The sequence below is a fragment of the Lynx canadensis genome, chromosome B4 (genome assembly GCF_007474595.2).
Source record: "Lynx canadensis isolate LIC74 chromosome B4, mLynCan4.pri.v2, whole genome shotgun sequence".
Classification (NCBI taxonomy): domain Eukaryota; kingdom Metazoa; phylum Chordata; class Mammalia; order Carnivora; family Felidae; genus Lynx; species Lynx canadensis.
The window spans coordinates 102,295,998-102,318,427 of NC_044309.1; the positions used below are offsets into that span (position 1 = coordinate 102,295,998).

A 22,430-nucleotide genomic window follows, 5' to 3' on the forward strand; every position below is an offset into this window, starting at 1 on the left:
GTATCTGGTTAGACATCAAAATAAAATGGATTGTAAAGGATATTATAACCAATCCTATCTCTTTAACATGAAGGTCCAACATCATATAAATTCTTTCCAAGAAGTTGGCCAGGAAGAAAAGGTAACTAACCTATTGTAGAGGTGAAAAGAAAAACCAGACACATGAGATTAGTATATTGGTAGTACACAGCCACTGACAGAATTGTGTGCATGCACAGAGTGAATCCAGAAGAAAAAAAATAGGGATTTGATGAAGTCTAAGATAAGGGCTTCCAGATACAATTAAGACTAAAAGGTCTTGCAAATTTTTTCAATAGGCTTGCTAATGGAGTAGGTTCTTATATAACGACTTGAGACATTATCTAAACAGTCTGACTGAAGGATGCTTGTTCACTTGTTAGACATGTATGACATTACTGACAAGATTAATTTAGAGTTCTAGAAGTAAAGAAGACTGATTAGCTTGTGCAGGTGTATGAAGAATGACACATTAGCAAAAGGTTATGTAAACCATTTACTCAAAAAACAAAGACCAGATTTTTACATTCCCAGACCCCTACTTATCTTTTTCAAACTATGAAGGGCCTGAAATTCTTTGAACACCATCAGATTTAGTTGGGAACAGCTCCAATTTTGAATTAAGGAATTATTTGTGTAGTTTTAAAACACAATTAAAAATTTTCAATCAGATTGAACATTTGTACACTTCCTCACTTATTCAAGAAGTCCCACCATTAATGTATACAGATCTTATCAACACTGCATTTTTGTTTTTTAAAACATTATTCTTTCTATAATAATATATACTAAAGATTTAAAAGTACTGCATACTCTTTCGGTAAGAGATACACAAGTTAATTAGAATATTTGCATTATCCCTTAACTTCAAAAATAAAACTGATGGTCAGAGTTTTACTGATAGTTCAGGAATAAAAACATAATTAGTGTTGAAAAATAAATGAAAATTTATTTTTTCATTGAGTATTTATTAAGAATGAATCTATATCGTTGACTACTCCATAACAAAACCTATGCAATGGGAATTATGAAAGCTCCCTACACAGTATTAATGTGGTCAATAAATTATCCAGGTGTTTTCCTCAAATGTTTAATTACCTGAATTAACTGATTTTTCAACGAAACAATAAATTTTAGTTTTCTTATGGTTTTTGCTGATAATAACAGCCATCTGATACTTAAACTTAGAAAAAAACATAATAAAAACCCTGAATAAAATAGGCAGATCTGTCAAAAAAAATTTCACCAAAAAAGGTAATATACATCTATTAGGCATCCAGAGAGAGATTCAAGACAAAACAGGCACATAATCAGTGTCCATCGAGGGATCATCACTAACATTCTATTATTACCGAAGCAGTATGTGCCTGTATGTGAACTGTTAGATGTAAATGTCTTAAAACAACCTAGTCAATAATGTATAGAGAGCATACCATTAACAGGTTGGTGTATCTGAAATGCACTGAACTGTTTCTACTTTATTACTGCTATAAATTCCTTAACAATGTTCTTTTCATAAAGCACAATTACCTAAATGAAATATGGTAAGATACTTCCCAATATACATCAGGTCTTCCAATCCACCATTCAGTAAATGCTGCAGCAAATTAAATGGTACCTATTACTAGACCTAAAAGACAGTGGCTAGATAATTAATACCAAAAATACACTTTTGAATTAACTATTTAGATTAGACCAACTAATGCTAATTAAGATTGTATTTTGTGCTACTGACACATACTACATAGATTGTACACTGCTAAATGGAAAGGCTGGTCCATGTCCCTTTTTAAAAAACCTCTATAATAACTATAATGATATACCTAGTAGACTACTAAATACTTGCCAGAAGAACAGATATGAAAATTTAATGTATTTATACTCCTCATCCACAGTCCTCTCACATACTCACACGTAATTATTTTTAGAATAGGGATATGATTTTAATATGCTGTAACTGTCCAGCTAAGTAAAATAAAAAACAAAAAAAACAAAAAACAAAAACAAAAAAAAACAATACGGGCTCAGGTTTTCTTGGGTAGTTTTTCAAATCTTAATACTGAGAATGAAACAACTAACTTCTATACATCAGTGAGAAATTTAACAAAAGGCGGGAAGGCACCTGATGAGCAAGAAGTTTGTTGTCTATTGGTATTATGCTTACAGTTTAATAGAACAACAAAAGTGGCACTAGTTCTCAGACAAGTAACACAAATTACAATGCTGGCTGATGGGATGCCCCTTCCTTAAGAGAGTGAGCACAGTTCCAAAGCAAAGGAAGTCAAGCTTACTGTTACATATTAGGAATGGTTCAGATACAATAGAAGAATGTTTAGCACTGACTTTGACATGTTATTTTAAAGTTCTGATTCCTGAATGCTAGTTCTTTCTCACTTACTACTGCTCCCAATGAAAAGCTGGTGTGTTGGTTTCTTTTACTACAAAATGAAAATATATGCCCGAATCTTGTAACAGGCTATTAACAAAACCATGAACAGTTATTAAGGGCCGATACTGCATGGAACTTACTAAGCACTGACTCAATATTATAAAACTATAAAAAAGATAGTCCATATGTACGTATGACTATTGTCTAGAACACCAGATCAATGATCAAACCCAAAGTCTTTCCTGTTTCGTATTACAATGTTGAACATATGGGCATGTCTATTATACTGACTTGTATTGTTTTCAACAAAGTATCAATGGACTCAAATGTTACATTTTAACTTCTAATTCTAAAAATCCAGATTAACTGTGAAACTATAAGTGACTTATAATTGAGGTAGGTTTTTCACCTTAAGAATACATTGTTTTAATAACCACAATTAAAAAGTTACTTTAAAATAAAAAGAATACATTGATTCATGTATCTGCCCCGATACCTAATTTTCTATGTTTTAAACTGTTTGAGCCGGTGTAACAGTGCTAATCTCTAGATTTAGTAAATTCCCTTAGAAATACACAAAATGCCACCCTCTTCCCCTCTAAAGGCAACTGTAGTGCAATAAAATTAATGACAATTCTAGAAGAATGAAATGGAGATTACTTTGTAAACCTTAATACATGTCAGAAATCAGGGAGATAAGTCATGTTTATTTTAGTTAATAAACTTACTGTTTTGAAAATAAGATCATAAACACATTAAAACTTTGAATATGCTTTATTATGCCATAAATTCCCAGGAAATAGAAGAAATATAATTTCTGAATGGAACTAATAATTTCACAAATACTAGCACTTTATGTCAACAGCCAAGTTTTCTAAAGTAGTGCACATGTATTTAAAGTTAACCTTTTTAAAATCTCAATGCTTTTTTTTTTAATCTCAATGCTCTTTATAAATTTTAAAAGGAAATTATAGCAGATCCTACTTAATTTTTCACTATTCAGTGTAAAAATCTATGTGTGATATAAATAAACATTTTAAGAACAGGGGGAAGGACTGCATGTGAATTGCTTCACCTAAGCTGTTAGGCTCCTGTACTAGGTACCATTATGTAAAATATCATTGTTGAAATTTTTCCTAATAAACTGAAGGAAAATTTTTAAAATACCTCACTCTTTAAAAACATCAATAACTGGTATAAGTTTAAAAAGGAAAATGAAATATTCCTTTACTTACATATGGACTAAATAGAAATTTAAAATAATTTACTGAAAAACCAGCACACTAATATATTTTACGGTGATACTGACAGCATTTTCACAACATCCAAAACTTCGATGCAAAACTAGGTAATACCAGTATTTCCGCCACATACCGAAGGGTAACTGAAGGGAGAGGAGCGTGCCTCACAGCCAAGGCAGTGACTGAGCCTGGCGTACCACTCTGACACGTGGGCAGCAGGTGGCTGTTCCCAGGCTGGGTAATGTTCTCCAAAATGATGTCCTTATGTAGTAATTCTGCAACTATATCAAGTTTGGTAATCTAACATTGACCTTTTTGGTAAATATATATAGACATATGAAAACTTCCCCAGGGGCCAGATAAATTATTAAATAAACTAAAAGGAAACAAAATGCTAGTAGCTAATATACGTTAATTCTAGGGTATCAGTGGAAGATATAGGAGGATGTAGACAGCAGCTATTTCCAAACCTAGGTTATGATCAGAATCATCAGATGGTGAGCTTTAAAAATTCTGTCCAGGCTCTCAACCTAAATCTAGCTAGAAATTACAGCCAGGGAATTCTTTGTAAGCAACCCAAGTGATCCTGATGATTAGCCAAGGTTGAAACTTCTCAAGTGAGAAGCCAATCTAAGTAACCACAAGGAGTTTTAAAATTCAAAATTTACTCTACATTTTGTCCAACTGTTTCACTTCCCTATTTTTCTAATAGTCAATAATGAAGGAAATTGGCAAGTGAAGAAAAAGAGTCAGCAGGGTACCCAAAATGGGTTTCACTATGTTTAACTGGACAAAAGGATTATCTGTATACGGTTTAAAATTCAACTATCAGACAGACATTTCTTAACGTTAACATATTTTAAAAGAGGGCATTTCCTTACTCAGCATGAAAATATAATATAAAACAACTCTAAACATTAATAATATTTAATAGAAAATTTGTATAATTCATCAAAATTTTTAAAAATTGTTTTTAAAAATCCAATGTTGGGAAGAAAATCCCTTAAATTTGAGGTAGGGGAATAATTCTTTCACATGAGACCACTGTATCACAGTGTTATTCTCCAAGTTAGAAATAAGGAAAGTATTTTGGTACTATTTTTGTTTATGTACTGTTTTGTAAATATAAGTATAAATGTTTTTGTGGATAAATATTTTGGTTTTTATTTAATGCAAATGATAATTAAAAATATGGATTATTTTTTATACACTGAAATTGTACACACTCTCCAGGACTGATGAATAAACAACTTTTTAATATCCCATGTTCACTTATAAACCTTGAAATAATAAAAAAGGTAGGACCTACCCAAGAAATTTTATAATGAAATTGTAAAATTGTATGGTTTTCAGAAGTGATTTAAATTTGTTTTCAACATTCAGATACAAAACTGTATATTTTAATGTACTGCAGCACAATTCAAGTATTCTCTAACATTTTTTCTTTAGCCAACTAGTCATGGTATTAAGTGACTTTTCCTAACAGCTTTCCTTTTTAAAGATGACCGTTACACAAAACGGTGTGACACTCTCTAAATCGCTGAAAATAAGTTGAAAGAACAAATGACGGTAGAAAAGAGTTTATGAGTGAATCAACAACACATAAAAGTTTGCACACATCAGTAATAAGGCATTTGCAAGTAACTCCCCAAAAGTATGTGAATTCATGTAAACAAAGACCATGTATATTCCTTCAGGGAGAAAACACACTACCATAGATAAAATTTTTCAAATGGTTGTGACTTTAAACCATGTATTATTTGAATACCACACAAAACCAAAAGAGGCATAACCTGCCATTTTAATAACTGAAAGATGTTACTGAATTGTGAAATTGAAGGTTGATACTCTTATGAAATAATGAAAAAGAAGTATCTTGAAAATAAACATCCACTGTTTTCTAGAAATAAATATACATACTTAATGTATTGCAGCATAGGAATATTATCCTAGCATTAACCATAACATTCAATCAGTAGTTCTAAAATATTTTTTCCACACTGGGACTTGAATCTTCTACCTTGTTAGCTGACCAACAACTTTCAAAAGAGTTTTATTTTCTTGCTTTAGTTGTTCATTTTCATCTTCTATGTCATCTAGATCCTTAAGGAAACAAGAAAAAAAATAAGAGTTTTAAATACTTAAAAATATTCTAAAGTGATAAAAACACTTAAAAATACAAAGAAAATTCACACAAGCATTTAATTTGGAAAGAAGGGTAAGTTCTGAAAACCACTTTAGATGGAATATGCCCCACCTGACGGCAGCACCCACTACTCAATTCCTCATTATTATCATGATAACATGCATCATCTCTTGCCAGATTTTTCAGTTTTTCAAGAGAAGCCAAAAATCAGAATTCTTTAGCTGTGAATCTTAACCTATCTCCCCTTCCCCCAAATTGAGGGCTGAACAAAATACATGTGTGGGCAATATGAGGTTCAGGGCTTCAAACTGCAGCCTGTGTCAAATGAAGTAGAAGAAGATTGAGGTACAAGTTCTGAATGCACTCCTACCATCTTGTACAATCTTTAACAAGGATGTCTCTTGTGGGGTGGGAATCTGGGGAAGCGACAGAAGGCAGGCATACAGAAAAGGAGCTCTGGAGCATATACGTTGATCTGATTCAATTCAGCTTAGGCTTCTCTATATTTTGTTTGAGGAAAGGTTTTAGAGCTTAAAAAAAATGAAAGCCAGTAAACTAATCACTCTCAAGTTTTAAAGTTATATGATTCCAGGTCTATGTTCCCTATATTAATCCTAGTACCCAGGTATACAACAAATTTGGTAAATATGAAGATAATTCCCTCTAAGTTTTAATGAGAAGAAACTTTTTCAAGGCAGAATATTTACTGATGGTCGTAAAGGCACATATTTTTAGATTTATCCTTCTAATTCAAAAATCTAAAACTTGGAGCCATCAATTTAAACTATAAATGTGCTACTGAATAGTAGCACTCTGATATCCAGTATACTGCCTTTGGACAATTAGGTAAATGATTTTAAAATGTGCAAAAACACAATCTGTATTTACTCACAAACTAAATGAATGATATTGGGAACCTTAACTGTTGAAAACAACAATAAATATACAGGATTCACAAAATCACTACAACTGAGACCTGCTTAAAATTTAGAATTAAATAATAAAATACATTTCTGTATTATTACTAGATTATAAACTCTGAAGAGCAGGTGTTTTAATTATTCTTTCTAATGTACATAGTGCCTAAGAAAATGCTAATACACACAGACATCAAAAATATTTTCACATTTTATTAAGTCATATTCCAAAACCAACAGAGGACCACCTGTGTTCTAAACCAAGATGAAAGGCTATCTACAAGAATGGAAGAGCTTACTTAGAATTAGGAATATGGGATACCTGCTGTCAAATACTGTCTCAGCTGATTACTATGTGATCACCACATATGACCTTGAGCAAGTTAAACTCAAGTTTCTCAGTGTCCTCATCTACCACCTGTAGTTAATGCCTCAGAGCTTTATTAGAATGGGTCTGCACATAATGAAGCGTCTTTAGTTTCTCTTCTTTCATTGTTAGAGTTAAGACTGATTAGGAATCTATTCCTTTTTTCCCTGAAGCAAACTTATTTCTTTCCTCCATCTTACCTAAAGCTTTCCAAAATGCAAAACATTGGTATCTCTTCTCATCACCATTACCTAAGTATGGCCTAGCAGTAATACCCGATTCTTAAGCAAAAAGTAAATTCTAGGGCTGAAAACAAGAAAAAGCAACAAACAGTACTAATTGAGACCTTGAGGTAACCCTAAACCTAAAGTAAGAGATACCTCTATATAACTGGAGGGAAAAGGTGGTGAAAATATACACAAAGACATCTGGAGTTTCTATGTCAAGAAAGTAGCAAGTTTAATTCTTCACTGAGGCAACTATGTGCCAACACCCTTTTTGATGTGTGGTGGTGACCAAGCCTCTCACCTCCAGACTAACAAAACACTGAACAAATCTGTTCATCAGTCCATCACCCAAAGAATAGTATTAACTGAATACAACTGATAACTGGCCAGAGGAAATCCACTTATAGAATGAAATGATGGTTCTTACTACCACAAATTACCATTTCATTATCAAAATAATGAATTTAAATAATCTTTTCATATATATGTATTTTCACCCAATTGCCAGGAAAAATAAAAAAGAAACCATACAAGTGAAACATGTGAATACTCACTCTATTTAACAAATCAATTTCTTCCTTGAGTTTTCCAATCATTTCCTCTTTATCTTGCATTAGTCTCACAAGTCTTAAGTTTTCTTGTCTTTCTCTTACTACTTCCTGGTAGATATAATTACAAAGCATTAATTGGGAAGTAACTGGTTGCTTTTAACCTTAAATGACACCTATCTGCCACGTCTGATGAAGTACCTTAGATATATGAAGATTTCCAATGCATTTCTTAAGTCACTTGCTAAGGGAGGGAATAACCCATCCAGGAAAGACCCAAAGAATGAGAGGAATAAAGGAGTTGTGTATTTCTGATTAAATCTATCTTTACACAATTCTTTAACACATACTAATAACCCAATGACGTACCCTCTTTAGTTTATCACCACCCTTAGTAATGAAATATCTTATTATTTTTTTTAATGGATAACATCCTGTTTGAGGAAATTCAAGCTTTTTATTTGAAATACAGGGATTTCAAAATTTTTTTATTGTTTATTTTATTTTTAAGAGAGAGACAGACAGAGTGTGAGCTGGGGAGGGGCAGAAAGACAGGGAGACAGACTCCAAAGCAGGCTCCAGGCTCCGAGGTGTCAGTACAGAGCCAGCAGATGCGGGGCTCGAACACATGAACCATGAGATCATGACCTGAAGTCTGAGGCTTAACCAAATGAGCTACCAAGGAGCCCCCAAAATACAAAGTTTAAGAAAAGGAGATGGTTTCATGGAAAGTTCTAAACAGAAAAATAATCGTCTTCAATTTTACTTGTGGCTCTGCCAGTTAATGGGTAAAATAAAAGACCTGAAACAGATGACTGGTTTTTAAACTTTTCTTCTTTAAAAAATGTAACACCTTTTTCAAAGAAATACTATTTGGAATCCAGGTCCTTGGGGGGCGCCTGGGTGGCTCAGTCGGTTAAGCGTCCGACTTCGGCTCAGGTCATGATCTCGCGGTCTGTGGGTTCGAGCCCCGCGTCAGGCTCTGTGCTGACAACTCAGAGCCTGGAGCCTGCTTCTGATTCTGTGTCTCCCTCTCTCTCTGACCCTCCCCCATTCCTGCTCTGCCTCTCTCTGTCTCAAAAATAAATAAACATTAAAAAAAAATTTAGAATCCAGGTCCTTGGGCTGGGTTGACTACTTTGGGGGCAAAAGGAAAGCAGAACTGGAAAACGTCTGAGAATTTAACTTCTTTCCTACTAACCCTTAGAAAAAGCAGTCAGCCGGCCTCATTAATCAGAGGCTGCCAAATTACTAGCAACTGTATCCAAACTCCTGTGGAACTTTAAAAACCTTTCTAAAGAAACCCTTGAAACCTATGAGACTAGATGTGTTCCTTGAAATTTTCATTTGTTATTTTCTAATGTTTATTTATGTATTTTTGAGACAGAGAGAGACAAAGTGTTAGTGGGGGAGGGGAAGAGAGTGAGGGAGACAAAGAATCGAAGCAGGCTCCAGCCTCTGAGCTGTCAGCACAGAACCCGATGTAGGGCTCAAACTCACGAACCGTGAGATCATGACCTAAGCCGAAGTGGGACGTTTAACTGACTGAGCCACCTAGGCACTCCTTAAAAGTTTTTTACTTAAACCCACAGAAACTGGTATCAAAGTTGAGATGTGAACTATAAACGATCATAATGCTATAAAATTTTTTCTTCATTAAATTTCTGCTTAAAATAATCTTTATATCACAGGGAATAATTTCAACTCAGCAAAAACCATATTTTCAACAATCAGAAAGTAATTCAGGACCATTATCAATTTTATGTGCTAAATGTCTACAGGAAAAAACCTGAGATCATACGGTTAATAAATTTATACCAATGTGCATCTGACTTGTTTTCAAAGATACTTCTGAACAGGTTTATTCTGACAATTGTTTCAAACACCAAAGATGGTTCTAGGCTTTAACCAGAACCCAGAAGAAAGTCTACATATGATAAACTGTACAGATAATATAATACACACAGTAGTATATATTGTCAGCATAGACATAACATTTTGAAGACAAAGACAAAGACTGTCTTTAATATATTAGAGGTAACCCTTGGCAGAATGGGAGTGTCAATTAAATATTAAGGAATACAAGAATTGGCTCCATTTCTAAAAGTTTTAACATCAACAGCATTGAATAGGAAAGTATTAAGGGAATCAGAAAATGCCTAACCACTAATGCACCTGGAAAATAAATATTTAAGACAGTAGTTCAATGCTGCTACTTGACTATATATGGAAATACCAATTAACACTAATGATATCTTCCACTAGTGCCTCTCATTCTCTTCACTTTGTTGGCACTCTGTCTCACACAAATTTCAGATTATTTTCAAATGCTATGAAAGTTAAAAAAAAAAAAGGAATCTCAATAGCATATTAATTTTATCAATCTTAAATAATTTGTAATTCATACCTTTTCAAGATCTTCAATTTTCTTTTCCAACATGCTACTTGAGACCAAATTACCTGAAGCATTTGCATCCCTATTATATCTGCTGAACCCACTTCTATCTGTTCGGGGATATCTACTTGAGACATCTTCTTCAGAGGCAGTAGTTGTGCTGTGGAAATAAAAAGCTGTATTTTATAAAAGAATCTAACACTCAGCAAGAAAAATGCCAAGAATATTTTCTATTCACCATAAATAATTTCCACTCCCCAAGAATACGTGGTCATAGTAGCCAACTCATATATAACTAAAGAAGTTAATCATTATTCCAACACATTGGAAAAAAAAAAAAAAAAGGTTAATTCTTTTGACCACTATCTACTGAGTAGCTGCTAAGTACCGGACACTGTTCTGGGTACTAAAGATGTAACAGCAAACAAAGACATGGCCTCTGCCGAAATTTCAGGGAGCTTTCAGTTTAGCAGGGAATATAACCAATTATCATAAAGCAAGATGACCAACACAGTAAGTGTCTGGTACTAGGAGAACAATGACAGGAGACTTAATGAAGACTACCTGTGGTTAAAAACAAAACAAAACAAAAAAAAACACACTTTGTTTTTCCTTTTTTCTTTCTTTTTTCTAAATTCCAAACCATCATGGACCAATACTTTCATAAGATCAAATAAAAATGAACTAGTGGAAAAATAAAAGTAAAAAAAAGGCCATATAAAATACAAGTCCAATGTTTTATTAGCCACACCCATTAAATTATATTTCAATAATATATTTAGACTGAACAGAAAAAAGAATCACAAAAAATCGTGTATTTTCATTGAAGTATGCATATAGGCAATCATAGAAAAGTTATCGCACTAATAACTTTCATCATTTCATAACTCTAATTTAACCCAAAGTGATGCGTGAAATAGCAACTCTTCACATTAAATAACAATTCACAGTCTCTGAACTAATAGCATATATGCTAATATTTAAAGTTTTTAATGCAATATGAGGTTGCTTGTTTTTTGTATTAGTTATCTATTACTGCATTAAAAATTACACCAAAACCTAATGGCTTAAGACAACACACACTAACAATCTCACAATTAATATCTGTTGGTCAGGAATCTGGAAGCGGTTTAGCTGGGTGGTTATGTTTCAAGGTCTTTTGTGAGGTTTCTGTCAGGGCTACAGTCATCTGAAGGCCTGACTGGGCTAGAGAATTTGCCTTTACGCTCACTCACATGGCTGATGGCAAAAGGCCTCAGTTTCCTATTGGCTGTTGACCAAAAGCCTCAGTTCCTCAGCAGGTAGGCCTCTCCACTGGGCTGTTTACAACATGGCAGCTGGCTTCCAGAGAGAAAGGAACATGGCAAGCAAGACAGACACTGCAGTATCTGCTATGACCTAATCTTAGAAGTGACATACTATCACATCACCCCTCTACTGCAGGAAGGGGATTACAAAGATGTAAATACCAGGAGGTAGGGCATCCTGGGAGCTCTCTCAGAAGCTGGTTACCACGAAGCTAACTGACCTGTTCTAGGTTAAATTGATGACAATGCTACCCACAAGGGACAAGATATATCTAAACTACTTCTGTGTTTTGTTTCAATAGCACTCATAACAGGAAACCTGGTTTCATAGATGTATGTTGACAGGAACAGAAGATACTTTAAAGCCATTTCAGCTCAAGATACTAATTTTTAACTTTCACCCCAAATCCAGAAAATCATGCTTTTTAAACTGTCTTTAATCGTTCATTGGTAGCCAACACCAGTAATTTATCCATCAAAATTATAGTTAAATCTGAAATAGCTTTTGATGAAAAAAATGGATTCCTGATCTATTAATTTCCTATGTGTGGGTTTTCTTTTAATAAAAAAATTTTAAGTGCGTCTTACCAAATTTGTAAGGTATTTGATTTTAACATTTTATAAAATGTGCACTACAAAACTCATCACTACTTTACTGATAATTGTTACTATACTGTAAAACCCATAACAATTTGTGGAAACTTTCTCCCAAAATTTCTAACTTTCATTTTTGTCCTATGATATTATATAACATTAAAAACATCTGACAAGTTTCCTTGAATGGAAGGCTAAGATCATTTTTAAAAAAGAATAAAGCTATCAGGCAAATAAGTCTAATTCGCATATTTACAAAGCTGGGGACCAAAATGGTTGCTTATCTTGCAAAAACATGAAGCATTCTTCCCAAAGTTCAAGTACTTTTATCTGAAAATTTCCCTTTGAAAATTATTATATACCTTAGCACATAGTAACAGTTGACTAGTTCAGCTTCCAAACTATCAGTTTTTTTAAATATCAAAAATTACAATTCATACTTTAAGTGAACTACTGTTAATTTAGCTGATATAGCACGGCTTTCTCAATGAAGGGAAGCAGGACATTGATTTACATTATGGTATGTGCTCACTTCGGCAGCACATATACTAAAATTGGAATGATTTACATTATGGCACAAGTTCCAACATTTTTTGTCACCGTCTCTCTTTAATCAGAACATACCCCTCCCCACAAAAGCAAAGCAAAACTCCAAGCCACATTTGTTGATTTGTTAACTCTTCCAAGTTTTATATGATTTAGAGTCAGTTGTGTTTGTCAGCAAGGAAGTTGAAAAATAAATTCTGCCTTCATATCACTGTCATATTAAAATCAATGGGTCATCCAATTGTAACAAAAATTACTTTGCTATCCTTATTTGTCCAAGAGTTGGTCTTCTGTATCACTAAACTGTTCCTAAATATATCAAGCTATGGTGTTGTCAGAAAGTATTACATAAACTACCTTCCGTGCTACAGATTTATCCAACATCTCCAAGCCAACACCTTGTCTTGTCATTTGTCTGTAGTTTTTTTTTAATGTTAGTAACATGAAATGAGACTTTAAAAGAAAGTAACAAAGCCCAATGATTCCATACGAAAACCCGAAGATCTACTTGTGTCAGTTTCTTAACTGTAATATTTCTTTCAAATAATGCATTTGTGGTTGTGAATGTATTTATGTAATGCATATAAACGCCACTTAAGTTTTGATGGTATTAAGGCTGTGAAGCCAGCACACTGCTACAAATAGGCCACTGTGGTTTTAGCACTTCCCCACCAATTATGGCTAAAATTGAACTCAATACAGACATTCCTCAAAGACACTTTGGGTTTGGTTCCAGACCACAGTAATGAAGCAAGTATTACAATAAAGAGAGTCAAATGAAACTTTTGGTTTCCTAGTGTATATAAAGTTGTATTTACACCATAATGTAGCCTATTAAATGTACAATAACATTGTTTAAAAAAATGTTCATACTTAAACTTAGAAATATTTTTAAAATGCTAACCATCATCTGAACTTTTAATGGAGTCATAATCTTTTTGCTAGTGGGGGGGTCCTACCTCAGTGTCATGGCTGCTGACTGATCAGGGTGGTGGCTGCTAAAGGCTGGGGTGGCTGTAGCAATTTAGCAAAATAAGGCAACAGTGAAGTCGGCTGCATTGATAGGACTCTTCCCTTCATGAACAATTTCTCGGTAGCATGCAATGCTGTTTAATAGCATTTTACCCACAGTAGAATTTCTTTCAAAATTGGGAGTCTAAGCTCTCAAACCCGGCCAACACTTTAGCAACTAAGTTTATGTATTATCTAAATCCTCTGTTGTCCTTTCAACAATCCTCACAGCATCTTCACCAGGAGTGAAGACGTAAAAACCCATCTCAAGAAACCATTTTTCTCTGCTCATCCGTAAGAAGCAACTCCTCATCCAGTAAAGTTCTATCATGAGATTTCAACAACTCAGTCACATCTTCAGGCTTCATTTCTAATTCTAGTTCTCTTGTTATTTTCTACCACATCTGCAGTTACTTCCTTCCTCCACTGGTCTTGAACCTTCAAATTATAAAAAACAAAAACAAAAACAAAAAACAACACAGTAACTACAAAGTACAATAAGCAAAGTGCAATAAAACAAGGTTTGCCTGTGTAGAGAACTAATGCTTCCCAACAAAACTAGCACAAACTCTTTTGGTCTGTAACTCTCTAAAATTATCATCATTTGGTTTACTACTAGTGCCACATTCAGAAAAGGTGTATCTTTTCTTATAAAAGTCTAGTACCTAGATTTAGATAATACAAATAAAAGAAGAAATTGAAAAGAATGAAAAAGATTTTTAAACTTAGTTTTATTATACATTTACTTTTTAATTATCTCATTTATGAAAGAAGTCTGATTAAATTTAATTAAAGATTTTTTTTGAATTAAAGATTTTTAAAGTGAATAAATCCTTGTTGTTTTTTTCAGCTCTTACACATTTTGGGTTACAAATGACTAACATAAAAATAACACACATGGAGCAAAATATACATTCTTCTCAAGTTCACATGGTACATTCACCCAGACTAACCATATTCTCGACTATAAAGCCCACCTTTACAAATTTAAAAGAATAGAAATCAGGGGCGCCTGGGTGGCTCAGTCGGTTGAGCAGCCGACTTCGGCTCAGGTCCTGATCTCGCAGTCCATGAGTTCGAGCCCCGCGTAGGGCTCTGTGCTGACAGCTCAGAGCCTGGAGCCTGTTTCAGATTCTGTGTCTCCCTCTCTCTGACCCTCCCCCGTTCATGCTCTGTCTCTCTCTGTCTCAAAAATAAACGTTAAAAAAAATTTTTTTTTAAAATAAAAGAATAGAAATCATATAATGCCTGCTCTCAGAACACAACAGAATTAAACATGAAATTAATAGCAGAGAGATCACTGGAAAACTGTAAAATGTGTAGAGATTAATTAACAGACTTTTAAATAACACATGAGTCAAATAAGAAATCTTAAGAGAAATTTTTAAATGTTTTGAACTAAACAAAAATGAACCCACAGCTTAAAATTTGTGAGATACAATGAAAGCCATGCTTACACAGAAATTTGTAGCACTGAATGCATATATTAGAAAAGAAAAGAAAACCTAAAATCAATACTTTAAGTTTCTACCTTACATAACTAGAAAAGGGAGAGCAAATTAAGTCCCAAATAGGTAGAAGAAATGAAATAAGAATGAAGGCAGAAATCAGTGAAATTGAAAACAGGAAACCAATACAGAAAATCAATGAAACCAAAAACGATTTCTTTGAAAAGAGCAATAAATTCAATAGGCCTCCAGCTAGGAGAGAGGACACAGGTTATTAATATCAGAAATGAAAAAGGGGACATCACTTTAGAGCCCATGGACATTAAAAGGATAATAAAGGAATACTGTGAACATCTCTACCCACAAAGTTGATAACCTAGGTGAAATGAGCCAATTCCTTGAAAGATATAGTCTGCTAAAACTCACACAAAAAGAAACAATGTGAATAGGCCTATATCTCTTAACGAAATTGGATCAATAATTAATAACTTTCCAAAACAGAAAGCACCAGGCCCAGGCAGGTTCACTGGTGAATCCTACACCAAACATTTAAGGAAGAATTATACCAATTCTCTCAAATCTCTTCCAGAAGACAGACGCAGAAGGAATACTTCCTAACTCATTCTGTAAGGCCAGCATTACCCTAATGCCAAAACCAGATGACAATATCACAAGAAAACTATAGACTAATATTAATATCTCTTATGAACATACAGATGCAAAAACCCTCAACAAAATATTTATAAATAAAATTTAACACTCAAAAAATTGTATTAAGTGGAATTTATCCCAGCTATTCAAGGCTGGTTCAACATTTCAAAAATCAATTAATATAACTGACAGCTTTCCCCTAAGGTCAGGAACAAAACAGGATATCTACTCTCACCACTTTTATTCAACATAGTACTGGTGGTCTTAGCCACAGCAATCAGAGAACATAAATAAAAGTCATCCAAATTGATAAGAAGTAAAAGTCTCCTTATTTGCAGATGATATGATACTATATAGAGAAAACCCTTAAGAATCCACAAAAAAAAAAAAAATACTCAAACGGATAAATGAATTGAGTAAAGTCACAGGATACAAAAATAAATGGACAGAAATCTGTTGCATTCCTATACACTAGTAATGAAGCAGCAGAAAGTGAAATTAAGACAATTCCATTTACAACTACATCAAAAACAATAAAACACCTAGGAATGAACTTAGCCAAAGAGATGAAAGATGTGTACTCTAAAAACTACAGAAAGTCAAGGTGACACAAAGAAAGACATTCCATGCTCATGAATTGGAAAAACAAATATTGTTAAAATATCTATACTGCTCAAAGCAATTTACAAACTTAATACAATCCTTATCAAAATACCAACAGCATTTTTCACAGAACTAGAACAAACAATCCTAAAATTTGTGGAACCACAAAAGACCTCAAATAGCCCAAGAAATCTTGAAAAAGAAAAACTAAACTGAAGGTATCACAATTCCAGATCTCGAGTTATATTACAAAGCGGTGGTAATTAAGACAGTATGGTACTAGCATTAAAAAAAAAAAAAAAAAAAAAGCATAGATCATTGGAATAGAATAGAAAACCCAGAAGTAAACCCACAATTATATGGTCAATTAATCTTTGACAAAGGAGGAAAGAACATACAATAGGAAAAAGACAATCTCTTCAACAAATGGTGTTGGGAAATTGGACACCCACATGCAAAAGAATGAAACGAGACCACTTTCTTTCACCATACACAAAAAATAAACTCAAAATGGATTAAACACCTAAATGTGAAACCTGAAACCATAAAAACCCCTGAAGAGAGCACAGGCAGTAGTCTCTCAGACATCAGCCATAGCAATAGTTTTCTAGATATGTCTCCTAAGGCAAAGGAAATAAAAGCAAAAATAAACTATTGGGACTACATCAAAATAAAAGGCCTCTGTACAGTGAAGGAAATAACAAAAGTAAAATACAGTCTACTGAATGGGAGGAGATATCTGCAAATGGCGTATCAGATAAATGGCTAGTATCCAAAATACATAAAATATTTGTATAAATATATAAAGATGTGATACAACTCAATACCCCAAAAACAATCCAATTAAAAATGGGCAGAACAGGGGCGCCTGGGTGGCGCAGTCGGTTAAGCGTCCGACTTCAGCCAGGTCACGATCTCGCGGTCCGGGAGTTCGAGCCCCGCGTCAGGCTCTGGGCTGATGGCTCAGAGCCTGGAGCCTGTTTCCGATTCTGTGTCTCCCTCTCTCTCTGCCCCTCCCCCGTTCATGCTCTGTCTCTCTCTGTCCCAAAAATAAATAAACGTTGAAAAAAAAAAAATTAAAAAAAAAAAAATGGGCAGAAGACATGAACAGATATTTCTCCAAAGAAGACATAGAGATGGCCAATAGACACATAAAAAATACTCAACATCACTCATCATTAGGGAAATGCAAATGAAAACTACAATGAAATATCACCTCAAACCTGTCAGAATGACTAAAATCAACAACGCAAGAAACTACAAGTGTTGACAAGGATGTGGATAAACAGGAACCTTCTTGCACGATTGGTGGGAATGCAAACTCGTGCAGCCACTGTAGAAAATGGAATGGAGGTTCCTCAAAGAATTAAAACTAGAACTACCCTATGACCCAGGAGTCGCACTACTGGGTATTTACCCAAAAAATATGAAAACGCTAATGCAAAGGGGTACGTGCACCTCTATTTTTATTGCAGCATTATTTACAAAAGCCAAGATATGGAAGCCTATCAGGTGTCTATCAATAGATGAATGGATAAAGAGGACACATACAATAGAATATTATTCAACCACAAAACAAGAATGAAATCTTGCCAGTTGCAACAACATGGATAGAGCTGGAGGGTATAATGTTAGGCAAAGTAAGTCAGTCAGAGAAAGACAAATACCATATGATCTCACTCACATGTGGAATTTAAGAAACAAAACAAATAAGCAAAGGAAAAAAGAGGGGGGGGGGAGACAAACCAAGAAACAGACTCTTAAATATAGAGAACTGATGGTTACCAGAAAGGAGGTGGGTAGGGAGATGGGTGAAATAGGAGACTGGGTTGGGGGGGAGGGGCGTGCCTGGGTGGCTCAGTTAAGTGTCTGACTTCGGCTTAGGTCATGATCTTGGTTCGTGTGTTTGAACCCTGTGTCAGGCTCTGTGCTAACGCCTGCTTCAGATTCTGTGTTTCCCACTCTCTCTGCCTCTCCCCTGCTTGCACTCTCTCTCTCTCTCTTTCAAAAATAAATATTTTTAAAAATGTGTTTTAAGAAATAGGGGGTGGGAATTAAAGAGTACACTTATGATGAAAAATAAATAAAATGATAAAATAAAACAAAAAACAAAAACCAATAAATGTAACCCATCACATCAAGGCTGACAAAGAAAAATCAAATGATCATACCAATAGATGTAGAAAAAGTGTATGACAAAACCCAATATCTATTCATGAAAAAAATTCTAGACAAATAAAGCACAGAAGAGAATTTCCTCATCTTGATAAAGGATACCTACAAAAACCTACATCATACTAAGTGGTGAGACATTTGAAGCTACCCTGCTAAGACCAGGAACAAGGCCAGACTATCTTTCACCACTCCTTTTTTTTTTAAGTATGTTTATTTATTTTTTGAGAGAGAGATAGAGAACACAAGCAGCAGAGGGATAGGGCAGGGGAGGGTAGAGGATCCAAAGCAGGTTCTGTGCTGATAGCAAAGAGTCAGATGTGGGGCCAAAGTTGGACACTTAACTGACTGAGCCACCTGGGAGCCCTTCACCACTCCTTTTCAACATTTTGGAGGAACTCCTAGCTAATGCAACAAAACAAGAAAAGGAAATAAAAGGTATACAGATTGGGAACACAAAAATAACACTGTATTTGTTCACAGATGACATGACATCACTGTTTATATATAAAACCCAAAAGAATCAACAAAAAATTCCTGGACCTAACAAACAATTATAGAAGGGTTGCAGGATACAAGTTTAATACACAAAAGTCAATCAATCACTCTCCTACATACAAGCAATAAACACATGGAATTTGAAATTAAAAACACAATATATTTACATTAGCTCCCCTCAAAATGAAATACTTAGGCATAAATCTAATAAGAAAGTACTATATCTATAAGAGGGAAACTACAAAAATCTGATGAAAGAGATCAAAGAAAAACTAAATAAATGGAGAAATATTCTTAGCTAATGAACAGGAAAATTCAATATTGGCGAAGTGTCATTTCTTCCCAACTTGATCTATAGTCAATGCAAGCTCAAACAAAACCCCAGCAAGTTATTTTGTAGAGACAAACTAATTCTAAATTTTACACAGGGAGGCAAAAATCCAGAATCTAACACAATACCGGAAAACAAAACTGGACGACTGGTTATACCCAACTTCAATACTTAACTATTAAGCTAGAGTAACCAACGCAGTGTGGTACTATTGAAAGAATAAATAGAGCAATGGAACAGATAGAAAGCCTAGAAATAAACTCATAGAAATAACCCATGACTGATCTTTGACAAAAGATCAAAGGCAGTACAATAGAACAAAGATAAAACAGTCTTTTCAACAAATGCTGCTGGAACAACTAAACATCCACATGCATAAAATGAAAAATTAAGACAAAGACCTTATGCCTTTTATAAAAATCAACTCAAAATGGATAACGGACATAAATGTAAAATGCAAAACTTATATAAACCTTCCAGAAGATAACTAACATAGGAGAAAACCTAGAAAACCTCAGTTATGGAAAAGACTTTTAATATTGAACACCAAAGGCATAATCCATTAAAGAAATAGTTGATAGCCTGACTTCATTAAAATTAAAACTTTCTACTCTGTAAAAGAAAATGTTAAGAGAATGGGAAGACAAGCCACACTGAGAGAAAATACTTACAAAAAACCACACCTGATAAAGAACTATTATCTAAAATTTACAAAGAACTCTTAAAACTCAACAATAAACAACGCTATTAAAAAATAAGTCAAAGACCTTAATCGACACTTTATCAAAGATATGCAGATGGTAAATAAGTATATGAAAAGATGTTCCATATTATGTCATCAGGGAAATCCAAATTAAAACAACAATGCACACCCATTAGAATGGCTAAAATCAGAAACAATGAAAACCCCAAACACTACTGAAGATTAGAGCAACAGGAACTCTCATTCACTGCTGGTAGAAATATAAAATTGTACAGCCACTTTGGGAGGCTGCTTGGCAGCTTCTTATAAAACTAAATCTACTCTTAACCACATGATCCATCAATCATGCTCCTTGGCATTTACCTGAAGAAACTGGAAGCTTAGGTCTGCACAAATATCTGCACAGGGATGTTTACAGCAGCTTTATTCATAATTCCCAAAATTTAGAAGCAAACACAATATCCTTTCATAGGTGAATGGACAGATAAACTGTGGTAGATCTGGAATATTACTCAGTGCTACAAAGAACCTTAAGTGCATATTAGAAGTGAAAGAAGCCATATGAGAAGGCTATATAATGTACGATCTTAATTATATGACACTGTGGAAAAGGTCAAACTGTAGAGTAAGATCAGTAGTTTATAGGGGCTAGGGGGAAGATTTAAAAGGGGGAAGGATAAACAGGTGGAGTACAGAGGACTTTCAGAGCAGTGAAAATACTCTGTATTATACCATAATGATGAATACATGTCATACATTTGTCCAAACCCACAGAATGTATAATACTAAGAGTGAGCCATAACGCAAACCATGCATTTTGGGTGATTATGGTGTAATATGGAAGTTTATCAACTTTAACAACCATGCCTCTCTGTTGGGGAATACTGATAATGGGAGAAGCTATGAATAAGAGGAGGCAAGGTATATATTAAAAATCTCTATACCTTCCCCTCAGTTTTGCTGTTAATCTAAAAGAGCTCTAAAAAATTTGAGTTAAAAAAAAAATCACACAAGCACCATGGCACTTTAACTAATTAATCAATATCCTATTCAGAAAGGAGCCCACTAATTATGTACTTGGATGTGATAATGACAATATCAAAATGCAATTCAAGCTTCTAAGTGTTTACTCTCAAGTTCTGTTCTTATCTTTTCATAGGCTGATGACAAACAGTTCAAGGAGCACTTTAAGTAGCACTATGTATGCTAGAGAACGTTTAAATTCAGACTTAAAAGAGGATTAAGAATGTGCAAATATCTACAAAGTGTACGTGGCCCATTTAAGAAACAGGAAAGTTCCATATGGCTAAGACTAAGGCATGAAATGTAAATATAGGCATGGTAAGATATGATGATAGAAAAGCAGGCAGGAAACCTGAAAGCTATTTTATGGAAGAATTTGAACTAATGGTCTCTAAATTTCATTCATTACATAACCATGTTTGGTATGTTGTTTATTTACTGTTTTTATACTATTAATATAATCATATTATATAAAATCATATAATACATATACATCATTATACAAATATATAATATTGTAACATATTATATATATGTAAACTATTATGATTTACAATATACTCATACTATTAAATTATCATCTGTACAACAAAAAACAGAACCTAAAGGGATGAAAATTTAAAATTTACATTTTAATTATTTATGATACAAAATTTTTTGTTTTCCCAAAACTGACTATAATATTTTTACTGAAAGTACAGGTGAATATGCTTCATTATTTCTTAGGATCTTATTTTAACATTTTGTGATACAGAGATTCAAAGCACTAGCTCTAAGATCAGTTTGCATATTTGATCTTTAATGGCTGTCATAACAGAAAGAGATAACTTAAAATAAGAATTAAAAATTTTAAAACCTTTCACTTAAAACCCAAAATAAGCAGGTAAGAAAAGATCTGATTTTGTAGATTTTGCTAGCTGGACAATCATGTGATCATCTTTGCATTTATATACTTGGTTTGATATTTTTTTTAAATTCTACCCCCCAGATTTATTTTGTAAACATTAAACTGGATACTAATTCATGTATCCATTTAACGTACAAAACACAGTATTGTACAACATTCAGAAAATGAACGAAACATGCTTCCCTCAGGATATCTCCAGTAACAAATGACCATCTGACATATAAAGCAAGGGCATAATAAACAAACAGTACACAGTAATAGCTCTGAAGAAGAAATGTCATAGTGTTCTTTAGATTAAAAAGTAAATATAAAAGTTATAATATTTTCTTCCTACATATCAACATTATCTTGTGTATCACTCCACCTTGGAGTCCAGTTTAGACTTCAT

At 33.9% G+C, this 22,430-nt stretch overlaps 1 protein-coding gene across 1 annotated transcript in view; it reads right to left on the reverse strand.

Annotated features, from left to right (window-relative positions):
* Positions 1–4,884: 4,884 nt before the first annotated feature.
* The window catches only part of PAWR (pro-apoptotic WT1 regulator), a 125,958-nt gene continuing 108,412 nt past the window's right edge, over positions 4,885–22,430 (reverse strand). Inside the window, exons 4-6 of the mRNA XM_030323301.2 lie at positions 10,261–10,408; positions 7,860–7,964; positions 4,885–5,751 (exon numbers count right to left, since the gene is read on the reverse strand). Coding sequence (XP_030179161.1) covers positions 5,665–5,751; positions 7,860–7,964; positions 10,261–10,408 — 340 coding nt within the window. The 3' untranslated portion in view covers positions 4,885–5,664. The remainder of the gene's footprint in view (positions 5,752–7,859; positions 7,965–10,260; positions 10,409–22,430) is intronic.